This window comes from Glycine soja, chromosome 12, assembly GCF_004193775.1.
Source record: "Glycine soja cultivar W05 chromosome 12, ASM419377v2, whole genome shotgun sequence".
NCBI lineage: Eukaryota > Viridiplantae > Streptophyta > Magnoliopsida > Fabales > Fabaceae > Glycine > Glycine soja.
The window spans coordinates 3,468,433-3,493,610 of NC_041013.1; the positions used below are offsets into that span (position 1 = coordinate 3,468,433).

Sequence of the window (25,178 nt, forward strand, 5' to 3'; positions counted from 1 at the left end):
ATAAATAATTTTTTTACACTCTCATGCTTGATGAAAGGTTCAAGTAAAAAAATGCTTATTATAAAACATTATAATTAAATTAGGTTCATGAATAATTTTTAGGGAAAATTGTAATTGCAATGACACTTTTAATTTGTAAAAACATTCACCTTCTTTGAAATAATTTTTTTTAAGGTTATGATTTTTTAAATGATCATTCAATAAAAAATAATTGTGTATGATTTTTAAAAAAAATCAACAAACTTTTTATTATAATTTATAATTTTATATCATTGCATATACTAATAGACATTCATATTTTGTTATAAAAAATTTATTTAAAAAAAACAATTAAATAAATAGTGTTTGATTAAATAGAAAAAATGATTTTCTTATTGTTTTACAATTTCTTTTTCTATGTTGATAGTATTTATTCAAGAGTTAACAATCATAAGATTGATTTGTTTGTAATCAAAGAAAAGTAATAAAAATTCACTTCCGTTGTTAATATTTTATGCATGTCTCAATCATTGACGAAACTTAAAAATTAGGTAACGGAAACAGACACTTACTGGTGTGATATAATTCTCCCAAAATTTTGTCGCAGTCATTATAAATTTTTCAAAATTATAATAATTAATCACAATCTATTATTAACGTCCGGATATATTTTTTGCACTTTTTACCCTTTTAAGGACTAAAATTTTTATTTTCATATTTCAGGAACGCATTTGACAGCAAAAAAAAGAAGACGAAAAAAGTAAAAAAAAATATGATGACAAATATACTCCTATGCTGGCAATTAGAGATAACCACGTTGACAATCATTTCGGTGACAAAGCTGTCGAATATATTTGTCGTACCTTTTACAATTTCATAGACCAAATTTTGTATTTTAATTTTTCAGGAACATATTTGTCAGCGAATTACATATTGAAGAACAAAAGTGACTATTATCCTTTTTTATTCATTTTCAAATACAATTTTTTTATTGGTAGATATTTTAAATATACAAAAGATATCAGATAATTTTCTAAACACCCACTAATTACATACTAGTTTTCTAGTTTTTACCGAAGAAAAATGCTAGTTGTCTATATGCACGATAGATGAGAGATAAAAAGAGGTAAGGTAACTTCACACCTAACTTTGACAGAGAAAATAAATGCTTAAGGTGGTTGCAGTGCTGAAAACAGACTAGTGTTGCAAACTGCATAGAGAGGCTAATAAAAAAACCCGTTACATAAATAGTTGAGATATTCATCCAAAACGTAATCTTGGAATTTATTGCTTCAGCTTTCAGCTCAACCAACTCTTCTAACGCCATCTACTACTACTACTACCATTCTTTAAAGGCTTTTTAGACAACAAAATACCACCATTTTGTTTAACAATCGAATCCCCACTCAAAATGCCGGAGGTGTACACCGTGAAGGTGGAAGAGGCAAGGCCAGCAACTCATGAAAAGCCATCAGCAGGTCCTGTCTACAGATGCATTTATGCCAAGGATGCTTTGACTGTTTTACCTTCTCATTTTGAATCTCCATGGGAATTCTTCAGGTCACTTTCATTAATACATAGCATTCCTTGTTCCAATGTTTATGTACATAATGCACAAACGTTTTTAAGTTATGATGAAAAACTCAAGGGAAACCGGTTTTGTTCTTCTTAGAAGTCAAATCATTCTTTGCATTTCACGCATTTTTTTAGACATTAACAGGTCCAAAAATAAAAAAATAAAAATAAAAATTAGATGTTTAGCTAATTCATTTCATGAATTCTGGATAACTATATTTGATGTTAAATTAAAATCCAAAAACAGTTTGAAAATCAACAAAATGGCCCATGCAGGTTTCGAACCTGCGACCTTCGCGTTATTAGCACGACGCTCTAACCAACTGAGCTAATAGGCCATTTGTTAGAAACTTCAAACTCTACGTAATTCATCAAAAGACAAAAACGGTGTATCTCTAATGGAGATTGCATTGGAAGTGGTCGAGTGAGTTGTAGTTGTAGTGGGGTTTGAGAAATCATTCTTAGCAGTTTCCATGATTCCCTATGCAGGGACACGACAACGAGGTGCCCCAGCAACCCAATGCTGGGTCGGCGTCAAAAATCCGATTCCAAGGTACCAACTTTTTCATGTGTTTTTGTTTCTTCCATCATTTCTTACTGACAATAGCTTGACAATTTTTTATTTCTTTTTACAAGAAGTAGCCTGGCAATTCTAGTTTTGACTTTATTTGTAGCCTATCAATTTTTGTAATCCAGCTCCTTATGTGTTATTTATTGAGAAAACAATTTTTTCTTAAATACAGTAATTTTGTAGTATATATGTAAAAATATAATAATTATGTTATGTCGTCAAACTTAGAATTTGTTTGATTTCACATTTGGAACCACCAAACTTGAGTCTATAGTTAATCAAATTTGATTTAGTTTTGATCTGTTTGACACTTTTCAATTAGCGAAAAATTTATATTAGTTTTATTCTTAACTTTAAGTAGCTTTTAATTGATGTTACTTTGAGTAACTTTTTTGTTAGATTAATAAATTTATACTGAATTTTAATCCTAATTTGATTCTATAATGAAAACATCTAAACACACACTTAATGTTAAATTGATCCCTCAATTTGATCGTACAAAATAAAATTATGTCAAATTTATCCTCCAACATTACATTACAGATTATGAACATTACATGCATTAGGTACACTATGTGAACATTGAACTGAATTTGCAGGTGGGTCCCTATGAATGGATCACATATCAGGAGGCTTATGATGCTGCCATCCGAATGGGTTCCGCCATGAGGAGCCGTGATGTCAATCCTGTAACCCATCTTGCTCTATTTAAGATACTATGTATTGGGAAATATGTATGCAATAAATCTAACTCGTTCTTTTTATATAACAAGGGAGACCGTTGTGGCATATATGGGTCCAACTGCCCCGAATGGATAATTGCAATGGAGGTAAGACACCTTGTTTTTGTAGGGGAAATTACACTTAACCAACCCTTTTAGTATGTTAAACACAATTAGGGATAAAATTAAATTTAAGTAATTATTTGGTTGAAGAGCGATGATATCTACATATTCTTTCACACAGACTCGCCTAATAGAGAGTGGGCTCATGATATTTATTTGTGCCCACATTGGAAATTCATTCAGTAATTAAAGAGTATGTTTAGAAAGAGTGCGTTGGTAACGTTTCTCTATTGTTCCTAATTAAAATTATGAATAGGCAACTAAAAAATTAGTTTTGTAACCTTGTTTGTATTATTGTTCTTCACTTAACATCACAAGGATTGATACCTTATAATTATATTGTATTTTCATCCTCAGCAATTTTTCCAGTGGGACTTGAGTGACATGATTCAAATTTGCTGTTTGCAGGCTTGCAATAGTTATGCAGTAACATATGTCCCATTATATGACACCCTGGGTTTGTGTTTTGTTCCTTTTCCAATAACTCTCAATGTGTTTGCTTTTACTTATTTAAAAAAGGCTTAAATATCTTTTTAGTCTTTGCAATTTAATGTATTTTTGTTTTTAGTCCTTGTGGTTTTTATGAGGTTTTAGATAATGTTTTTTTCACTCTTCAAAGCATTGTTTAAGGTACTTTTAAGGACTAAAAACAAAAAAATAATTTTACAAGAATGAAAAACAAAAAAATACTAAATTTTAAGGACAAAAATATATTTAAACCTTTAAAAAAATTTCCCAAGGAATTCGGGAACTCAGAGTTTGTCATGTATCTTTTACACTCGTGTCATTCAGCTAGAAAACGACTCTAAATTTATGCCTAACAGGTCCTAATGCTGTGGAGTTTATCATAAACCATGCTGAAGTTTCGATTGCATTTGTACAGGATAACAAGTTTCCTTCTGTAAGTTCTATCATATTTCTTGGAGCATAACCTTTATTGTTTCCTTGGAGGGATTTTGATTTCAGCAAGATGAACCATATTAGAGTTTTTCTTTCCCTTTATTATTCTGGATGCTAGCTTTGCATGTTAGATACCTTCAACATATAACTATTTCAATTGGCCATCAATCTGTTTTGTTACAAATTGTAGGATCAGAAATTCATTAGTAGCTTTTAAAATGAGTTATATAAATTTATTTTCTGTAAACCACTTGTTTAAAACAATAGTTAAAATCAGGTATTATATTTTGAAATTGATAGAATGTTGCACATACTGCCAGTCCTTTTTTATATTTTTATTTGCTTTAATTCTTGTAACATTTTAAGTAATCCATTGAGCTTCCTGAAGATAATTATCCTATCATCTGGGACAGCATTGGGTATTTCTCTTATATTTTTGTTTTCCCCCTCAATTCCTACTAAAGTGATGACTGTTTCCACAGGTTTTGTCATGCCTTGATCGGTGTTCCAGTCTTAAAAGTAAGTCAAATGTGTCTATTATGTCTCTGTTACTATTAGTTGTCTTCCATCTTTTAATGGTAACCAACCTCTTTAATTTACTGATGTAGCTGTTGTGAGTTTTGGTAATGTTTCAACCACACAAAAGAAGGAAGCTGAGGAGCTTGGTGCATCTTGCTTCTCGTGGGAAGAGTTTCTCCAGTTGGTAGGAACCCTGATTCTTAATTTAATATTGATGTTTATAATTAATAGAGTCATTTTGATTGAGTATCGTGAAGTAGATTTTTTAATACTTGATACTGTATCTCCATTTCTCCAGGGAAATATGGATTTAGACCTTCCACTGAAAAAGAAGACTAACATCTGCACAATCATGTACACAAGTGGAACAACAGGCGAGCCCAAAGGGGTCATTATTAAGAATGAGGCTTTCATGACTCAAGTGTTGTCTATTGACCAAATACTTAATTTAACTGACAGAGTGGTAAGATAATCATTTTTCTCACTAGTTTCATGTTATATTTTTCAAGCTAGGGAAAAATCTGCCACCTCCACCCCTCAGAAAAACTTTTATTAGTTTTGCCATTTGTGTTTTTTATTTATTTATTTACAAGTATGTGAGAATTGTAGGTGATGCTAGTCTTCAAGGCTTCATTTCCTTTTCATTTTGTGCACTTCTATTTTGTCATTCTCACAATAACATGGTGCTCAGGACCTTGTCTCTAAAGTTAGTACAGAACATAGGTGCCATATATTTTTTCCATGATTCCATGAATTAGATAAATGCATGGCTAGACTTAATGAAGTTTCCTGATGCTACAGAAATTAAAGCTCATCAGTTTTCTTGGGACTTGGGACATATGCCGAATGTGTTAGTCATATTCTACTATAAGTAGATGAATGAAGAGGAAAAAGACATGTATGAGCTTGTCATATTTATGTAATGATATGTGCTCACATGAAGCATAAACTATGTATTATTGATAGGGAACAGAAGACGACGTGTACTTTTCTTTCCTTCCTCTTGCTCATGTATATGACCAGATAATGGAGACCTATTGCATTTACAAGGGCTCCTCAATTGGATTTTGGCAAGGCGTAAGTTTTGTATTCAATTCCTATTATTAAATTCTGGCTCATTATCTAATATTTTCTCTCACGGATTTTTGTTATGTTAATTCTGGCAGGATGTCAGATTCTTGATGGAAGATATTCAAGCACTGAAACCAACTCTATTTTGTGCCGTTCCTAGAGTTTATGATCGTGTTTATGCTGGTAAGGCTAGAATGCTTCTTGTACTAGCGCTCTTATCTTGGTATGTGCTATAGTGCTCTAAGTATTGAATTTAAGCTACATGTACTCTTGTAAGTACTAACTATGTTGTCCAATAAGCATTGACTATATGCTTTGTGCCTGAAGGTATCAGTAGCAAAATTTCATCTGGAGGAGCACTGCAAAGTACATTGTTTCAATATGCATATAACTAGTATGTACTGCTACCAAACCCTACTACCATTTTAGACTTCTCCACTTCTATCCTAGTGCAAACTAATCTAGAATCTACTGACAGCAAGTTGGGATATCTGGAGAAGGGTCTTCCCCAAGACAAAGCAGCACCTTTGTTTGATAAGCTTGTGTTTGATAAGGTATTCTATTTTACTCTGTGATTCTTGTTCAGAAACTCGTTTTGAAAATTGAAATATTGGTTTTATGGATAGATAAAACAAGCATTAGGTGGACGGGTTCGTCTCCTGTTATCAGGAGCTGCTCCTTTGCCTAGGCATGTGGAGGAGTTTTTGAGGGTCACTTTTGGAGCTACTATGTCACAAGGATATGGTATGGTATCTGCATCTTTTGCTAAAAAGTGCTGGTGTATTGTTTTATGTCATTTTTATGACAGCTCTTCAATAGTAAATTTTAATTCTGTTAATCTGTTGTAGCATGATTCTGGCATTCCTTGATTTGATTCTACTTTTTTTGTTCTTAAATGCATTCTATAGAAGTATTAGTTACATGTTAATCATATTTCTAATCCACTTGCTTATGAGGGTGTGTAGCCATTTAATTATGCAATGTTAATTTATTATCATTTTGATGTGACAGGTCTTACCGAAAGTTGTGGTGGGTGTTTCACTGCAATAAGCAATGTGTTTTCTATGATGGGAACGATTGGAGTTCCTATGACAACCATTGAGTCCAGGCTTGAATCTGTGCCAGAGATGGGGTATGATGCACTCTCCAGTGAAGCCCGGGGAGAAATTTGCCTTAGAGGGAATACCTTGTTCTCTGGTTACCACAAGCATCAAGATCTTACTGAAGAGGTTATGGTTGATGGTTGGTTTCATACAGGTAAACCCTCATATTGTTGTGAAATAAACGGTGGTCTACAATGCCAATGAAGAGTTCCTTTTTCCAAGCTTCATTAGGATTCTCCACTTAATGGTTCAGTATTCTTAGTTGTTTAGACTTTAGACACCACTCAGAATCATGTAAACTGCTACTAGATAGAATGGCATATACACAGTCAAAAGGGGTTTATGGACTATTAACACTAGGTAATTTCTCGATATGCTGTGTTGAAATGGTCAAGGCCTCAAGGGGATTTTCATTGATAATTGAGCAATCCAGAAAGACCTTCGTATAAGAATTAGTTCAACTATGGTCATTAAATTTGGAATCCCAGTGAAGAGTGTGACACCCTCTACCCCTCACATATATATTAATAAAGGAATAAAAATTCAAATATTAATTAAAAGTATTTTTAAAACATTTTTAAATACAAGCTTTTCAAATGGGTAAAAGGCTCACATTCACTTTCTTCTACATCATATTCAAACTTGTCCAAATAAATAATAAAGTCATCTCGACTCAAAGAAAGTCATATAAGTCTCATACAATTAATATAGAACCTATATCCTAATGTCACATCCTATCAGAGCGTGGTGTTCCCGTGTCCTCTAGCATGAGGTTCTTCATAGTCATCCACCTATTCATCTGCTCCCCCGAACACAAGTTCAAGATCATCACAGGATCCAAACACAACAACACATAGGGAGTGAGTTATCACATTCCTAGCTAATAGAGAAACAAGACAATTAAATATACATATTATATAAATGAGATACCACTTGCTTAAACATAGTTCACGTAACTTCACCACTTCGTCATTCAAAATTCACTTTTCAATTATCAATCACATTACACAAAAATCCCACACTTCGATCAAGATATAATAACACATCAATTAGCAAGCATATGCAATAGTTATGCTAAGACTCAATTCTATATGCAATGTGGTACCATGTCAGTGAAAAACCACCCTGGGGCGCTTAGGAGTACATAACAAGACACACCACACAATGGGTTTGTCAGGTCACTCTCACTAAGTAAGATCATAGGGAGACCAGTCAGGGTCACGATGTTTTGCGAGAATGCTCCAACCATATGAGATCAACATAGGCTTAAAGGAGCACTCAAACCCGGTGACCCCCAAGGCCTACACTCCGAAGAGTCCGTCAGGGCCTCTCCCTCCTGATTCAGGTCCAACCCCTAAAATAATTTTTTTTTTTACATGCAGACACTGCTCATGAATTATACAATACTCACGACCTTACACTCGTGTTTTAAACACGTTCAACACAATTGCGCTACGATTTAACACTGGTTCCTAAATAGGAAACCTACATTTTCTCTTTAACACTGCGCATCAACGCTTTTCTCAAGATAACGCTGGTCGGGTATTGTACAATTCATAGCTTACAACACAAGTAATTTCACATCAAGTGTTAACTACACACTTATCCACAACTAGAACTCATTCACAATTTCACATCTCATAGTGTCACAATCCACCATCACATGTTTACACGTATCTCACAAATTAACACATGTTCAACTTTACACTTATACTCAATCTCAATAACAATATTATAATCTCAAAGCAACATGTTATTCTACAATTCATTACATACTCACAATTTGAATTATCATTTCATATCCTCAATATAACAATTTATATAAAAGACTATCACAACATGAGGACTAAAACCCCTCAAATAATATTACGCAATTATATCCAAATCATAGGTCCAAATATACAAATATCAAGAGCACAATTTATCAAGCAATTTTCATCAGGACATCAATATTTTATTTATAGTCATAAAGGAAAAATTGCAATTTAACAAACATCCCAAAATAAAATCCCAATTTAATCCTCTAAGGATCCCTACACATGTTCTCACTAATCCCCAACTGTGAATAACTCATCCCTTACCTCTAAGCGGGCTCACGTGTCTTCAGCCAGCGATAGCAACATCTCTAGCGGTTCCCGGAAATTCTTTCAATTATTCATCCGACTGCTCCGATAGAATTTCCAAACGTCAGAGAGACGGAGAAGAGATTGAAACCTCCACTTGTACTGTCTTCCTACGATTCCTTTTTCTCCCTCCACGAATATTATCTCGCAAATCCCAACGGTGGAAGCGTGCGGAATTGAATTTCTAACAACATATCCAAATTTCACAGTAATCCAACGGTTAACGAAACCGGGATCGTAGTTTTACCAAGACAGCTCTGGGTTTCTACGGGAAAGAAAAAGGCTACAATGCGAATGGTTTTTCTCTTAGTTAAGACATGATATCGAAATTCCCAACGGTGAGAATGCTCGGAATTGTGTTGCGAACATGATACTCAAATTTCACGACGATCCAACGGTGAACGGGTTCGAGATCGTCGTTTTTCTGAGACTGGTTTGGTGGGCTGCGGGAAAAAGAAAGGGTTTTGAGAGGAGAAGGGGAAAAACGAAAATGAGGCCAAAAGGAGACAGCTGACTTAACATAACTATTTATACCTAGGGTACTCAGCCTATTATTTGCTCTATATTTATTTATTTATTTATTTATTACTAAAAAGCTTTTTAAATTTATTTACGAAAAATTGGGATGTTACAAAGAGGGCACATAGGAGATCAAGTTAGGGAGTTTTGTCATGAACATCAAAATGCAGCGTGTTTTAAAATAATTTGAAAATCATTACAGGTGACATTGGAGAATGGCAGCCAAATGGAGCCATGAAAATTATTGATAGAAAAAAGAATATCTTTAAGTTGTCTCAAGGAGAATATGTTGCTGTGGAGAATATTGAAAACAAATACTTACAGTGCCCCCTTATAACATCGGTATGTTTCTGCTTCAAGCATAGAACATTCAGTAAAATTAGAGCAACATTAATTGCATTGCATTTGTGTTGGATGCCTAGTTTTGTTGGGAAAGTGGACTTACAAATAGCTCAACTATTAAATTTATGTATAATATTCCATATGCAGATTTGGGTCTATGGAAACAGTTTTGAATCTTTCTTGGTGGCAGTGGTGGTCCCTGAAAGAAAGGCCCTTGAGGATTGGGCAGTGAAGCATAATTCTACAGATGATTTCAAATCTTTATGTGAAAATCCAAAGGCAAGAAAATACATTTTGGATGAGCTCAACAACACTGGTCAGAAACACCAAGTATGTATATAGAATGCCCAAATCCATGAATTTAATTTTGAATAAACACTCAGATTAGTCCTACGTTATAATTAGGTCATGAATGCTATGTTTGTTTCTAACTTCGAAAAAACTCATTCATTTTAGTTTTTTTTTTTTTTTACTTTTATCATTGTTTTGGACCTAAGAAAGGCTAAAATTGAATGTCATTTTGTTCAAGTTAGAGAATAATCAACCCAAACAATCTCAAGGACTACTGAGAGTTTACTCGTTTAGTTTCTGGTGTTACGCTATATTTTGGTCTTGCTGGTTACATTTGACGTTATTGATATTCTATCAGCTTAGAGGTTTTGAGCTGCTAAAAGCAGTTCATTTGGAACCAATTCCCTTTGACATGGAGAGAGATCTGATAACACCAACATTCAAGTTGAAGAGACCTCAATTGCTCAAGCAGTATAAGGTTTGTCTCTTGTTCTGTGATCAACATTGTAATTCGTAACTTTCTATTTCACTTTATAGTAGTACAGTTTTATTTTTGTTATTTGTTTCCTTAACATCTTGAATTAGTAGTATGATTCATGGTTTGTACCAAAATGTGCACCAGTTTCAGCTAATAGGAAGCATTACCTTATTCATAATTTCAATTAGATTTTGGAGTGCTTTACTTTCTAAGAACAAAATTACAAAACTTAGAAACAGTTTTTTAGGTTTTGTTTGTACTGTTTTCTAATTAGAATTGGAGTTTTAATTCGGTAAAACATGTGATAATAGTTTGCATTAAAATTATGTGGATTACCAAAATGAAACTCCAATTCTAATTGAAAAACAATACAAACAACACACAAGGAACTGCATCCAGGTTTTTTCCACTTACTAATTATATAAATGTTACTCATTTTTTTTTTCTGCAAAAATAATATTATATTAATGAGTACCAGTGGTACTAAAAGTACATAATACAGGTCAGATTTGATCCCTTGACATTTGTTATGTCTATGGAACCATAATCTGATCTATGTGAAAACATTACAAAAATCTGCTCTGAAATTCTGTCCTCCTCATTTGAGGAATCCTACTCTAATGTTAGAGTACCAGAAATTAAAATGCATGTTGAAATCTTTCTCCAAATTTAATAAAAAATGTTACTCTTTGCCAACATTATTTACAGGAGTGTATTGATCAACTATACAAGGAAGCGAAGGCATAGATGGTTTGAGCCAGGTGGCTATCGGGGATTATATATGCAATTATACTGATTCCAGACAGTTTCCACAGAATCCATTTTAATTTTTTGTACACTTTGGTTCTTAAGTTAAGTGAAAAGCTACAAATAAAACTTTATATTGAAATAGTAACTGAGTTTATCCACTCAGCATTCTTAAAAAGATTACAAAATGATAGTTGGAAATTCTGATAAGCTTGATGTTTCGTGGCCTTGGAACATGTGTTTTTGCTCCTTTTTTTTATCAAGCCATTTTGGGCCTAGTGCTTGTTCCCTCATCAAGTCTATAGCCATTAGAATACAGTGGATTAGGGTAATGCTGAACTTGTATTATTTTTCACGCCACTCTTGACCTTAAGCTTGTTAACAATGCTTTGAGTATATGTTGATAATGATAAGTTAAAGAGATGGCGGAAATTACACTTTTGAAGTGTGATAAAGATAAAAGTAGTATTTTTAAGAACTAGAAAGTCCAACTAAATAAGTTGCAACTACTTTTAAAGTTGCTATACTTTGCAAGTCCCGAAAACCTCTGGTGTCTTGACCTATTTGGCATATTGAGTTTTCATGTTCAGAGGGAATTCTGTTGTAGTTGCTAGGAATGCATTTGCTGGAAACAAAATGATGTAATAATACAGAACAGCAACAAATGTAAATTTATATTATATCCCACAGGTAAAAATACAACGATTTCCCAAATCATACATGATTTATGAATACACGACAGCTAGAAAGACACCACATCAATCCTCTTCATCTTTTGTTTGCTACATTCTATGAAACCAGAGGACTTAAACTGAGATTTTATTCCACTTTTTAACACATGCTAACTTTAGGTCTTAGGACAAACATGAATCACAAAACAATGGCCGGGTGTTTATAGATATCAAGTTGCAACAAATGAATGATACAGAAGACACTTGGTTTAATTCTCACATATCAACCAAGTCCAAATGGTGGTGCCTAAAAAAGTATGACCACCAGCGCCCAGATGGGATAAACCAACAGAAGTATTATGCCAATGGAATTTGATATGCCGTGAGCTTTAGTGAAGGAGTTTCTGAAACCACCAGAAGCCCGAATGTGTTCTTGCAGCAAATAACATGCAATGATGAGGCACACTACCACCCCAACAATGTTGTCTCTAAAGGTGCTTGCAATTAGAGAAGGAGCTACAACGATAAGAAGAATCAGAGCACCAGGCAATTCCAGCCAATCTGCAGTAACAATCATACCGGTTATTAACCTTATACTTAATTTTTAGTATTATTAAGAAGACTGATATATATATCTTTGATACCAAGTGGGTTAGTAGTTCCTTAATTGTTTTGAGTGTTGTTCTTGGTTGGAAAAAACCACCTAAATTTAGGTCACTCCTAGATAGCGGGATGTGTTGAAAGTCTCACATGACACAGTAGTTATGGACAAAAGGGAAACATGTTGAAGTCTCACACTAATTAATGATAGATCCGAAATAGACTATATAAGTTGGGTGCAATCCTCACTTTACAAGTTGATTTTATAAGGTTGAGTGAGACTCATAATCCATTTTTTAACATTCTCCTATCAATATTGACATTTTATTTTAGTAACTTATGCTGAGTTTAAATGCAAAATTTTATCAAGCGAAGTAATGAAGTGAAAATTCAATTTTGATTGGGAAACGAAACTAAAATATATCCAAGTTTTGTCCTAAAGAAATGTTGAGTTGGTTGTACTTTGTTCTAGAATGACACTGATCATCAATAAGGATAGCAGCAAAATAGTTGCATGTTTTCAAGTTTAATCAATGGGTAAAAGCACATTGCTCTAGGAGACACTAACTTATACTGTAAGCAGTTATACCATACCAGGGAAGTGTCTTGGAAGGAAAAGGCGTAATACAACAGCAACTGCAGCAATCCATTTTCCAAGCTCTCCCCTGCGTAAGTAGAATGATAATAAAAAGGAAAATTAATATTACAGAAAAATGATGGTACAAAATTGAACACAATAAAGCGTGACACGCTAGTCACCTGAAGACGTCGAAAATTAATGAAGGCAAGCTGAAGAAAATGTATGGAATGAGTAGTGCTGTGAGAATATTTGTTTTCCAGTTTGTACGATCCAAAATCAACAGATAACTGCAAACATGTTACAATAATCAGGGAAGTCATAGAAAAACTATGAAAGCTAACACCAAGTAAATTCCAAAGTGTGCTTGCTTGTGCAATTGGCTCTAACAAAGTCTGTTTCTATTTTGTTGTGCTAAACATAGATTGTATGGATTTTTATATGAATACAACTTTTTTTAATGGAAAAAGAAAAATGTTTGGCTGCACCATGCACATGCGCTTCACAGTTCCTTGTGGGATAACATAAAAAACTATTACTTTGAATAACCACAAACAATTCAACACAGAAGATATTGACTGCGTGTGTATTAACATTAGGAGAGCAGATAAGATGGTGGACCTGCTTTAATAATATCTTGTCTGTCGAATGAACCTTATCCATACTCAAAATTGATTTCATCATCCACCCACTTTATGTAAGCAACTTATTTTGTATTGGATACAATCTATAGTCTATTATAATTATTTTGATCGTTAACAGTTATTGCTCTAATAAAAAATATATACAGTTATTAATAATTAAAGTAAAAGAAAACATAGCACATAAATGTTTAAATTATTCATACTATATGATATTTTATCTCAATATTTTTCATTTTATCCATACTTATTAATAAAGTTATGTATTACATCTTAATATAAAATTAATTATTTCGCTCGAGTTAATGTATATTGTAAAACTCATAATAATTTGTAATTATATTTTTAACTTATGAATTCTATCCATACTAGTTCAGTTAGATTGAGCTGTATCAGTTTTATATATTTTTGCAATCAATCTAATTAGCTAAAAAAAAAATTCATCTGAGAACCAATTCAATGACCGGCTCATTGATTGCACATCATGCCAGTATTCAAGTACATCAAAATTTCTCAACAAGCATGAATACAAAGTTTGAATGGAGAGATACAAGTTGATTAAGTGTTTAAGAAAGAAGAAAGAAAGAAAAAGATAGTGTGTTGGATCCCTATTACTAACAAACTAGCAATTAACATTTGATAAAAAAAAGAGTTTGAATGCATTATTCCGCATTCTTGTGGGGGGAGAAGGAAAACATGGCTTAGGAATTAGGGTTATAGAACAAATTTAACATGAAAGTATTCTCGTCCGTAACATATATAATAAAAACAGAGCAACAACTAAGTGATTGATATATGGAGTTAGATCCAATCACAGCAACATCTTATTCATATTCATTCCAGTTCCGCTTGCTGGGCAAGCGAGTCACTCACATGATCCATAAAACAACTGAGTGATGAAGGTCATTAATTAATTAAAAGATAAACGAAAGCAAAATCTGATACAGTTTTAAAGAACTTGAATAAAATTGCAAAATGGAAGAAATAAAAGCATAACTCAAGTGAGATTTCTAACAAAAGTAATAAACTAATATTTACCCAAATAATAAAAAATGAGAGTAAGAAGTAAGAAGAGTACATACATAGCAGCAATGGCAGCAAACAATCCGAAAAAAGAGGCTCCAAAGCCAATGCCACCAAGTTTGATGGCATGATGGGCGAGTCTATTAGCAGCTAGACTTAGGTCCCTGAAATCTGAGTTGATCAATTGAACTGCTTCTTCTTCAAAACCCGTTCTCTTCCACATTTTCGTAATCAAAAAGGAGCCTATGAAACAAAGTCAAAGCAAACATTAAGAGCTATATGTACAATTGCACATCTTACCACTATGATAAGGAAAGGCCACGTGGAGATTAATGCTTTACCAATAATGAAGGCAGATATAGACGCGCTAGCCTATGACTGTATGACAGCTGCTCTTGCTTTCTCTCAACACTTTTTCAGCAAGAAAAGTCCTACACGCAAGAAAATTCCAGCATCTATCTATACTAATATTATATCTCTGTGTATTTTTTTTATTAAGATTTTGTATTTTTATATTGATGTATTCCATACCTTTAAAAGCATGTAAATTTAATTCCTAATTAATTATTTATAAAAACCAAAAATGGCTTAAAATAAAAACTAAATTTACATATTTTTAAAGTTTGAGCATCAAATTCAACAATATAAAAATATAGAAACCTTAATTACAGTCGACCCAAATTATCAGAAAAAAGACATTTTTTTATTTTTTTTAATTTTATTTACATTCTATCATTTGTGTGAATGGTGTCATGTGAATTTGGTACTATTCTTTCCCAATGTAAGGAAAAAATTTATAGTATTTTTAATTTTTTTTTATTAAGTTTGTATGTGGACAAGTCAATCAAGATACTCATAAGAAGCTAGTTAGGATGGCCAGGTCTTTTCCTTATAGACATATTTTTTACTTTAATCCATCATGTATCTAATTTCTTATTCTTAATGATATAATATGACGTGTTTGTATTAAAAAAAAGTAAAGGAAATAAACAATGGGAAAAGAGGCCCTGTCTGCCACGTAGCAACACATATCTCCCTCCTGCCGTATGGGCCAATATGTCACATTCGGCCGACTCAACAACCGGTTTAGTTTTTGGGCCGTTAGATGTTTTTTTTAGTATTTTGTTTTGGTTTGAATTGGTTTTATGCCGACATAGTGTATATTAGTGTATATAATAATGCAAAATGAGTAGGTTATCAACTTATTCTAAATTTAGGTAAGTTGATCTTGATAAGTAAATATTTACAATGACATGCTTTAGTTGATTAGACACGACAGGTGCATGAGTGCATTCATAGGAGGATGTGACACCACCCATTATGTAAATGTTTGGAATGTTATAAATTAAGTGGGATAAGTTATTCTTGTTCATTAATTATTTACTAAAATATGATTTAGTTTATTAGACATGAAAATTATAAGAAGGTAATCATTAGAGATATGACACAACCTATTATGAAATGATCTTGATACGAGTTGGAAAAAAAATCATGATAATGAAATTTTGAAATTTAAATGAATCATATATTTGATTTTAATTTTTTGTGTTGGGAAAATTAATTTAAATTTTCAAAAATTAATATAAATGTGTATTAAAAATTAATAATATAAATATATATGGAAAGTCAAGAGGTGCATTCTAAGAATGGGTAAATGTATTTTGACTATAGGAGAATCTCACTACCATGACGAGTGGATAAGTGTATATGTGGAATTGTCAATGTTCATTAAGTGCTTATTACGAAGGAAGTTATGAACGTTTGTTATATATAAGAATCATGTGAAGAATGAAGACATTATCCGGCCAATGCTAGAAGTACAGTGGGGACAATAAGAGAAATTGTGCCACAAAGTAATTATTTTTACTTAATGTGTAAGTAATTGTCAGTTTTTGCCTCGATGAAACAATAAGTATTTTCCTTGTATAATAATTATTTTAAAAAATAAATATAAAAAAATTAAAAAACCTAATAAAGAAAATAAATTAGTACTAATTTGATACTAATTTTATCCATTTTAGTTTTTAATTTTAACCGTTCCTAATTTCTCTATAAGCTTATAATATTTTCTTCGTAAGATTATTTCTTTGTTCCCACTAATAAAGAAAATTATTAGATTGTCACTGTATCTAGCTAGAGAGAGGAGGGTCACTACGCCAAGTAAGAGGGGATCTTATAATAGGAGGATTTTTTAAGTTTGTCTTAAAAAATTATAATTTGTTTTAGATAATAAATATTTGTTGAAATGTTTCTATGATTCTAGGCAAGATGTTGAATCACATAAAATTTGTGTCTTTCATTATTTATATTTGTGATTTTGCTATGTGTATCCCATACGGTTGATCCTGATTGTGCATGAAGAAGATTTTTTCCCCAACACTTTAATACGTTGAGAGAAAATGACGATAGTTAAAATTTGAAATTTCAATAAGAAACATAAAAGTAAAAAGGAAAATTAATTTTTAGTTTAAAAACCGTTTTCTATTTTTCACTTTAACATAACAAAAATATACATAATTATTTTCTCTATCTTTCTTTTGTCCTTCAAACATATCATGAGTCTTAAAAGGTGCCAGAATGAACTGTAATTCGCATATATCAACCTAACTTACCATGGATGAGAGTTGAGTTGGACTGAAGAAATTCAGCTCACTGTAATTCTAGTCCAATTGCAACTCGATTCAGTCAATTCACTGGTCAATTAAGTTAGGGATAAGTTGAATTGGGATGAGCCAATTTTTTTATTAAAATTAAAAATATAAACACAAACACCTTGTATACGAAAGTAATGTTAAGAAGACACAGCATATTTCAAGTGCTTTTTTTTTCCGTAACTTATTTTTAAGAAAAAGAAATTTATTCTTCCATATTTTGTATTCTAGTTGATTATCAGAACTTGTGGATTGTGAGGCCACAGAGACATGTAAGTATCATGCACAGCTGTATTACACTATTTATTTTTCGTTACTTTATATTTCTTTCTGTATCCACCCTTGCTCATCATGAAAACTTGGCTTATTATAATTTTTCTCCACTCATGGGAGAGTATGTTGTGTGTAGAATCCATCATCATTAACTCTTACAAGTGGGTGCATTTATTATATGTCTGAAAGATAATATGTGTCTGGAGGAGTTAGATGTTTTGGGCCCTTGGCCATACTCCCATCATTATGAGCTACATTATTTAATTTAATTTAACTGTTAACCTAATTAAAGATGGAAATCACCATGCTGGTTTCGGATTAGGTCTAGAGCCATGACTGAATCCGATTCAAAATAATTTAGTTGTTATTTGTTAACGTCATTTTCTAATGTATCATTTATCTACCAATTTATTTTTAAGTCTTTTATTTAAATTTTTATTCCTTTTAAAGGAGAATATATATTCAAATTCTATTATTTTTTCAAAAAAAAATTTCCATGTTTTTTTTACCTTTCATCTTTTTTTCTAAAGGGCTTATCTCTATATTAAATGGATAATCTAAATTGTTTATTTTACGATAATTTGAATACCAATCAAAGAAATACATGATATCCTCATTTTCTTTTAAGTGTTGCTAAAACATTTCTTTAAATTATTGTTTTGTGTCTTGTTTTTTAAATTTTGAGAAAAACTAATTCCTTATATTTTCATTATATTGAGCTTCAAGGTATTCTCTAATACAATCATGATCTATTTGAAAGGATTGTTCTCTAGTAACAGTATCACACTATCATTTGTGATGTAATGGGTGAATATGGAGGAAATTCTGACTTGCATCATAAACGTTTTTTTTTTATGATAAATATATAAAGACAAATAACAAACATTTTTTTTTCTTTAGCGTGTACTCATCCAGAATTGTGGAAATAAATAGTAACTTACAAATAAATAAGACGGCTGATCCAGAAATGTGGGTTGGGTTCGTGATCAGCGCGTGGAACTGGCGTCTAATGTGGGGATTGGGTGGGCAAGGACATCAAGTTTCGTTGATCCATGCACTATGTATGGCATATATACTTGTAAAACACATTAAATACATGTGCAAGGGGTGAAAATTAATTGCAGGAAAACGTTGCAAAGTTAAGTATGTTTGGATAAAAAATATTTAATTTTTTTAAAAGTTAAAATTAACTTATGCATAAGTTAAAAATATTTTTTTTAAAAAATAATATAATAAATTTTATATAAATTAATTTATACATGATCTAATATATATTAGTCTTATTTATATAATTAGTTTGCCAAAATTGCTTCTACTTAAAAAAAAATGGACCCCCTCACTGTGTCATTGCCTCACTGTGCAATCCTCTCATTGGTCAGATTTGAATCGCACGACCCCTTCACCAGTCAAATTTGAACGCAATATCACGATCAGTGTCAAGCGTTGTTCCCAACTTCAGATATGCGAGCATGAGACCCCTCACCGGCCCAACCAGCACCAAACATCCTCAGCACCGTGTCCAAACACCACCACATTGTCACATTCCTTCCCTTGTTTCGCGCACCCCCACCATCATTAGATATGTTCTTGTAGAGGAAGAAGAAGATGAAAATGGGTAACAGAAGGGCAGTTTTTGTTTTTGGGCTGAAAAAAAAACAATGAAAAAAAGAATCATAATTCCATTATTTTTTTTTTTTTTGCATCTCCTTTAAAAAGAAACAGAAACATGATTTCGTATAATGTGTAACAAAATAGTGCTTTCACTGGTTTTTTTTGCACCTCTTCAAAAATAACAGAAACGAAATTCAGTTGTATGGTATTCAATGGAATCATGCTTTTATTATTTTTTCTCACACCTTTTTTTTAAAAAAAAAACAAAGAAAACACGATTTTGTTGTACAATTATATAGCATAATTATGTTTCTGTTGCTTATTTTTTATTTGCACCCTTCAGTAAACAATTTGTTGCACAATTATACAATATACTCATATCTATGTGAAAAGGGTATCTGGGGAAAGAAATAGTGTGAACCCCTTAATAGGGACCAATAACAAATGGATTTGGGTGAATAGTAATCCCCATATAATATATGCCTAAAGCCATGACCAATATATAGCTAATCTTAATCCATGACTGAAGAGCACTCCAGCTTGGCTGAAAACAATGGTCCCCAACTACATGCTGCAACAACGCTCCTGATCTCCTCCGCCAGCTGCTTGTGCAAACCCTCCCCATCCACTTTATCAAAATCGGAAACTGGTTCACTAACCCACCCTGCGCGTTGAACGATAACATGAACACACAAGGTTGTGACACGCTTCATCCCCACGCGCTCCGCTTCGTCCAGAATTCCAGTACCTATTACAGATAACATTCTCTCAGTTAGTTAGTCAGAAATCATAGGTATCCGGTTCGAGTTACTTGGTAGTTGGTAACATGAAGAGATAATACGTAAAGTGTAATTTTACCTGCGGAGGATAAACCTTCGTTGATGCTGGGTGAGCTGCGTCTACAAAGTGTAGTGTGGAATTGCATGTTACTAGAATTGGATTTGGATATCATAGAGTTTATAAATAAGAGAAATATATTTACAATAAAATATAATTAGTAGAATTGCATGTTATTAATTAGCACAAAAAATAATTAATTTTACTTATATTTAAGTTCATAAGCAGTACTACTTACAATTTAAACTTTATTTTCAACATTTTGAAACGCAAACTCAACGAAAAGAGATAAAACTCATAATTTGAGCTAGTTTTTTTTTTATTAATCTTGAAAACTACTTTAAAATTAAAATAAAAAATAAAAAAGCTTTAAAAAAAAAGTTAAAAATCTTTTGAAATGATATAATTTTTTTAATTCAAAAGTTTCTTTTTAATAATCTATAACCATGTCACGGGGTAACTATAATTAATAACCTTCAGAAGACAAAATCCCCACACTGCTTACAGAATAACTTTTCATGTTGTACATTGTTTGATAAACAACGGATAACACTAGCAAACTAATATTAAATTTACTTAAATACCCATTTTAATATAAGTTAATTAAATATAATTTTATTTTAATATTATCATCATCATCATCATTATTATTATTATTATTATTATTATTATTATTATAAAATAATATACATCAATAGCATTTGGATTCACTAATTTAACTCATCTTGCGCAATTATGTAAGCAACTGTTAGGGTTTCAATTCAAGAAATTCAATTACCATGAATACGAAAGAGATCTAAGAAATTAACGTGAGGGTTTCAATTCCAATTGAAGAATTGATACCAGTACCACTTATTTGCAATTGAAAAAACTCCTAAACCCCATTCAATTGAATATTTGGATCCTTTTTTATAGCTTTACTGAGGTTGACGGTGAAAAACATGCCGCTCTTCCAAATTTTCAAATCACAGAAAAACGAGTTGAAAAGCATAAGCACAGTTTTGATACAGTTTTGTGAAAGGGATAGTGGAGGATACGTGAGTGGGGAGAGAAAATATGGAAAAAAAAATGAGATAAGAATATGAGTGTCTTTTAGTACTTTGTATTTGGAACCTAAAATTATTCCATGTTACTGTGAGTAACAAAATTTGAAGCATTTGTTCTATCCTGTGCTGTTTCCTACAATTTTGCGAATCAAAGGATCCTTGATCCTTCACTTCTAAACGCACATCACATCATAACACATATCGTGTTTGATTCCAAAAAAGAGAGAAAATTCTAAAACCATAATTTTTATCTTCAGCCACCATTTAATTTTACAAATTAGTACATCAATCCAACCTTAGAAGATGGACACATCTAGGGGTGGTCCATACACAGTCATCCAAGAAAGTGGAACTCTCCATTTGCCACTTTCAATTCCTGAAAATGCAATTATAGCAAATATAGGAAAATATTAGCAATTCCTGAAAATGCAATTATAGCAAATATTTCTATCTTTTTTTTTTAATTTTTTTACTTACAAACATGTCTATTCACTTTGTTACATTTAAATCTTTAACTTGCGTGGATTTTGATACGATAAATACTAAAAGGGAATTGAGGAACAGCTTGTATTGTGTGTACAGTGCAGAGAGCTAGGGATATTTATCATTCAGATGGAAATGGTTCCAGGAGAGACAAATAGCCTCAACAATTGGACAAGGGACTAGAAATATTAATCTTCAAAATCCACATTCAAGTGAAAAATCGGCGCAGAAATATCATGTCGTGACGTTTGGGAGATAAAAAAAAAAATAGTGAATCATAATAACATCCTTGGAAACAAAGATATTGGACATCATCATTACTTGTCATGATAAGACAATTTTTGTCTGAACCAATTAATCCATCAACTTCACAGTGCATTTATTCAAACAAATGCAATAATGCATGAATTATTTAGCTAAATAACAAACAATTGATAAAAAAAACAATGAAACGTTATAGAAGACGACAAAGATAAATAAAACGTACAAATCATTACAAAAAAAAAAAAGAAAAGACAACAAAGATAAAGAAAGCTCACCAGTAATAGGATGATTCAGCTGGAGAAGTTTACATACTGCATCGCCTAATTGAAAAGCATCTGATATGTTGTCCCCTTCTGAGCAATAACATAACAAGCATGTGACCTTCAAACCTTTAGCCTGATACATTAAACCAAAACCTTATATCCATCATCAATCCATATTAATTAATGCTCTATTTCTGCAATTTTGCAATGAAAAGGTAAGGGATAACCACCCTGCTCCCCTTATTTTTTTTTTACTTTTTGTTTTAAAATAAAACGGTGAGCAATTAAGCTATTATCTTTTACTATTCTCTGGCATGGAGATTTATTCTTCATATGAAAACAATTTCTAATGCACTTGGCCTCACCTTTCACGGCATGCAATCAAGGTAGAGCCTTTATCATGGCATGCAATCAAGGTAGAGCCTTTATCATGGCATGCAAACAAAATGGAGCATGCCGTGTTAGGAAAACTACTTCCAATTAGAAGGAATTCTTTTTAAAGAAAGTTCAGGACATCAGGAACCAATCATATCACAAATTTGTTAAGTGATGAGAACTTTTTTTTCCTTTCCTTACTTAAATGATTACAGGAGTAACAAGAAATATGGCATCATCAGATTTAAATGCATGTAAGTTACCTTGAGAAAAGAAAAAAGTGCAGCAAAAGGCAAGCTAGCATAATAATTTTCTTCTTCTAGCTCATCTTCTACAGAAGTAATATCTTCCAGAGTTACATTTCCTTCAGCTAAATCACTAAGATGTTTCCAATGCTTTTGAGAAGGGTCATACTCCTGAAGTTTCTTCCACCCAAGCTGTTCACAGTTTTCATCTGTTCCATTGCTGTTGGCACTAGAAAGGTAATGAATCTGCAAGCCACTAATATGATCGCCAATATCAGAATGGGAAGTTTCACAATGCAATTTCCTAAACCAATATGACAAGTTGACAACCATAGAAATAAATGAATTAAATATCTTAATTACAAATAAGTGCTATTTTGAAATATACTGCCTCACCTTGACATGTCAACTTTTTGCCATTTTCCAAAATCTAAGCTGGAGAGAACAATAATATGCTTCTTTCCACTACCAGCAAGAAAATCAGCCATATTTTTTGCAAACTCAATCATCATACCCTATTCAAGTGACCATGTATTAGTGCAATTTCTTCTAACAGATTCCAGAATTACTTGTATTAATTCCACCATTAAAGCTAACATAAAATATTAAGCAAGGAACTAACATTAAGGTGAGGACGTGAGGTATATAGTGCAAAAGAATCAAGAAGATTAATATTAACAAGTGGCATGCACAGTAAATTGTAAGTTATTTCAGCCAAATCACTAGTCAAATACCCACAATTCTATGTTATTGTTGATCCATAAATTAGGAAGTAATTAAACATATCACTCTTCAAAACTACATTAAGAATCAATCGCGTATTTGGCATAGCCTTTTAAAGTTGAAGTATCAATTTCAGATTTCAGAAAAAGAGTTGTTCATATAAAGCACATCCTAGGAATTTACCCCCTCCACTTTTGAAGGGGGAAGGCAAACCAACCATAAAAGAAATATGCACAGCCTTGGGCAGTTCTGATTAGTAGGGCAACAGCTGTGATGTTCAACATGAAAATATACAAGAACACTAGTCTAGTAATATAACTAACCATTATAAACCAATGATAATCTATTGATTACTCCTGAAGGAGATAATATGCTGCAGGGAATAATAACTAGGTGATAACGAGCACAAACACTCAATATCAAACTTGAATGACAGAACAAAGGGGCCTGAAGTTAATGCTCATGAACACAAAAAAGGTTAACAGTGTAAAACTGAAGCCTCAGCTTCTCTATATTTAATATTTACTACCGTGTACCAACAACTAAGCTTATAAAGAACAATCCACACATTGCAAATGACATATAATGATACACTAGCCAGAAAATCAGCACATTAGATTCAGGCAAGTAATGTAAAATAAAAAGAAAAAAGTAGATGCAGCCTCGGGTGATACCTTAACCACCGGCGATCTCTGTTGGATGATAGTGAGAGCATTAGAAAGGGAATCATAAGCTGCAAAGAAATGATAAGAAAGAGCAGAGAATTCGAGATTAAAAAGAAACAAATAAAAAGGCACAAAGCAAAGGAGCACCTTCAAGAGGAAGTGCAAGGTCTCCTTGAGGAAAGGGTCCATAAGCATCATTGCCAACACAGGGCAAAACGTTAGGATCATCCAAATACCCAACTCTCTCTGATCCCATTGATGAAATCAAAAGATCTGCAACCAGCTGCCCCACATTGCCAATTGACAGAGCAGGCTGAAAACACACACAAATTACTTACAATCATGCAACATACGTAAACATACTTAAGCACCAGACTAATAGTTGATAGTTGGGTATAAAATTGAGCTAACCCTACATTTCTAATACATCAATGAAATAAATAGATGAAAAGTTAATGTCTTTTTTGCAGAATAGAGATAATACACAACGGTGTAAAAGATAGATGAATGAATTGGAAATAAAGAGTGGGCGAAACCCTAAAAAACGAACAAACCAAAATCAGAGTGGAGCAATCCTCGTGAAGGTGCTTGCCTTCTTCAGGAACGAACTCCATTTTCTACGCTAATGCTGAAATTTGCTACTTTTGTGTCACACCTTCAGCTCTTTCTGCCTTTGCTGATTGCCACGCTATTCTTTTCAGCTGTTTCCAATCTTTTCTAATCAACGTCAAGTTTTTCAACTTGAGGAAGACCAAACAGAGGATCGTCGCATGGGCTTTAGAAAGTTACAGGCAATTGATATTTACACCTCAATGTTATTAAAAATATTATTTTTTCTGGAAATTACTTTTTCGAATGCGTTACACATTTCGGAAAGTACTGCTTGTTGGAAGGGTTAAAAATTCTAACGTTCCAAAAAGTAATTTCTGAAAATGTTAAAAAATTATCACATTTCAGAGAGTATATTTTGAAAGCCAATTTTCAGGAGAAAGAAATGGGGACTACAATTGTCTTTAAGTTGTTTTGCATTTGCTAGAAGTTGATATACTCACTTTTTTTATTTCTTCAAAAAACAAATCTAGCAGAAAAGTGAAAATTATGTGATTTTGTAAGTTGTAGGAATATTTATCCTGTGGATGCACCTACAGTTCAATCACAATGAAGTAT

The 25,178-nt window shown here is 32.5% G+C and overlaps 4 protein-coding genes and 1 non-coding gene across 5 annotated transcripts; 1 reads left to right on the top strand and 4 right to left on the bottom strand.

The window, feature by feature from the left end:
- The first annotated feature begins 1,268 nt into the window (after nucleotides 1-1,268).
- On the top strand, nucleotides 1,269-11,356 carry LOC114378399 (long chain acyl-CoA synthetase 2-like). The gene is made up of 19 exons (XM_028336990.1): nucleotides 1,269-1,539; nucleotides 2,044-2,107; nucleotides 2,725-2,814; nucleotides 2,899-2,955; nucleotides 3,379-3,427; nucleotides 3,795-3,871; nucleotides 4,353-4,389; nucleotides 4,479-4,573; nucleotides 4,688-4,852; nucleotides 5,356-5,466; nucleotides 5,556-5,643; nucleotides 5,788-5,854; nucleotides 5,939-6,014; nucleotides 6,087-6,204; nucleotides 6,472-6,717; nucleotides 9,408-9,547; nucleotides 9,695-9,877; nucleotides 10,197-10,316; nucleotides 11,025-11,356. The coding sequence occupies exons 1-19, from the start codon at nucleotides 1,391-1,393 to the stop codon at nucleotides 11,061-11,063; spliced, it is 1,971 nt and encodes a 656-aa protein (XP_028192791.1). The 5' UTR covers nucleotides 1,269-1,390; the 3' UTR covers nucleotides 11,064-11,356.
- Nucleotides 1,819-1,892, bottom strand: TRNAI-AAU. Its single transcript has one exon. It is a non-coding gene; the product is annotated as a tRNA-Ile (tRNA).
- A 349-nt stretch (nucleotides 11,357-11,705) lies between the features above and the next one.
- Nucleotides 11,706-14,901, bottom strand: LOC114378400 (cold-regulated 413 plasma membrane protein 1-like). Its single transcript, XM_028336991.1, has 4 exons — nucleotides 14,635-14,901; nucleotides 13,094-13,201; nucleotides 12,929-12,999; nucleotides 11,706-12,295 (listed from the first exon to the last, which is right to left on the bottom strand). Exons 1-4 carry the CDS (start codon nucleotides 14,796-14,798, stop codon nucleotides 12,042-12,044), a joined length of 597 nt encoding a protein of 198 aa, XP_028192792.1. The 5' UTR covers nucleotides 14,799-14,901; the 3' UTR covers nucleotides 11,706-12,041.
- Nucleotides 14,902-19,318: 4,417 nt separating this feature from the next.
- On the bottom strand, nucleotides 19,319-20,098 carry LOC114378056. Its single transcript, XM_028336567.1, has 2 exons — nucleotides 19,969-20,098; nucleotides 19,319-19,858 (listed from the first exon to the last, which is right to left on the bottom strand). The coding sequence occupies exons 1-2, from the start codon at nucleotides 20,060-20,062 to the stop codon at nucleotides 19,623-19,625; spliced, it is 330 nt and encodes a 109-aa protein (XP_028192368.1). The 5' UTR covers nucleotides 20,063-20,098; the 3' UTR covers nucleotides 19,319-19,622.
- A 996-nt stretch (nucleotides 20,099-21,094) lies between these two features.
- LOC114378055 (proteasome assembly chaperone 2-like) lies at nucleotides 21,095-24,766 on the bottom strand. The gene is made up of 7 exons (XM_028336566.1): nucleotides 24,566-24,766; nucleotides 24,159-24,324; nucleotides 24,021-24,079; nucleotides 23,020-23,138; nucleotides 22,642-22,879; nucleotides 22,016-22,136; nucleotides 21,095-21,369 (listed from the first exon to the last, which is right to left on the bottom strand). Exons 1-7 carry the CDS (start codon nucleotides 24,623-24,625, stop codon nucleotides 21,290-21,292), a joined length of 843 nt encoding a protein of 280 aa, XP_028192367.1. The 5' UTR covers nucleotides 24,626-24,766; the 3' UTR covers nucleotides 21,095-21,289.
- Between the last annotated feature and the right edge of the window lie 412 nt (nucleotides 24,767-25,178).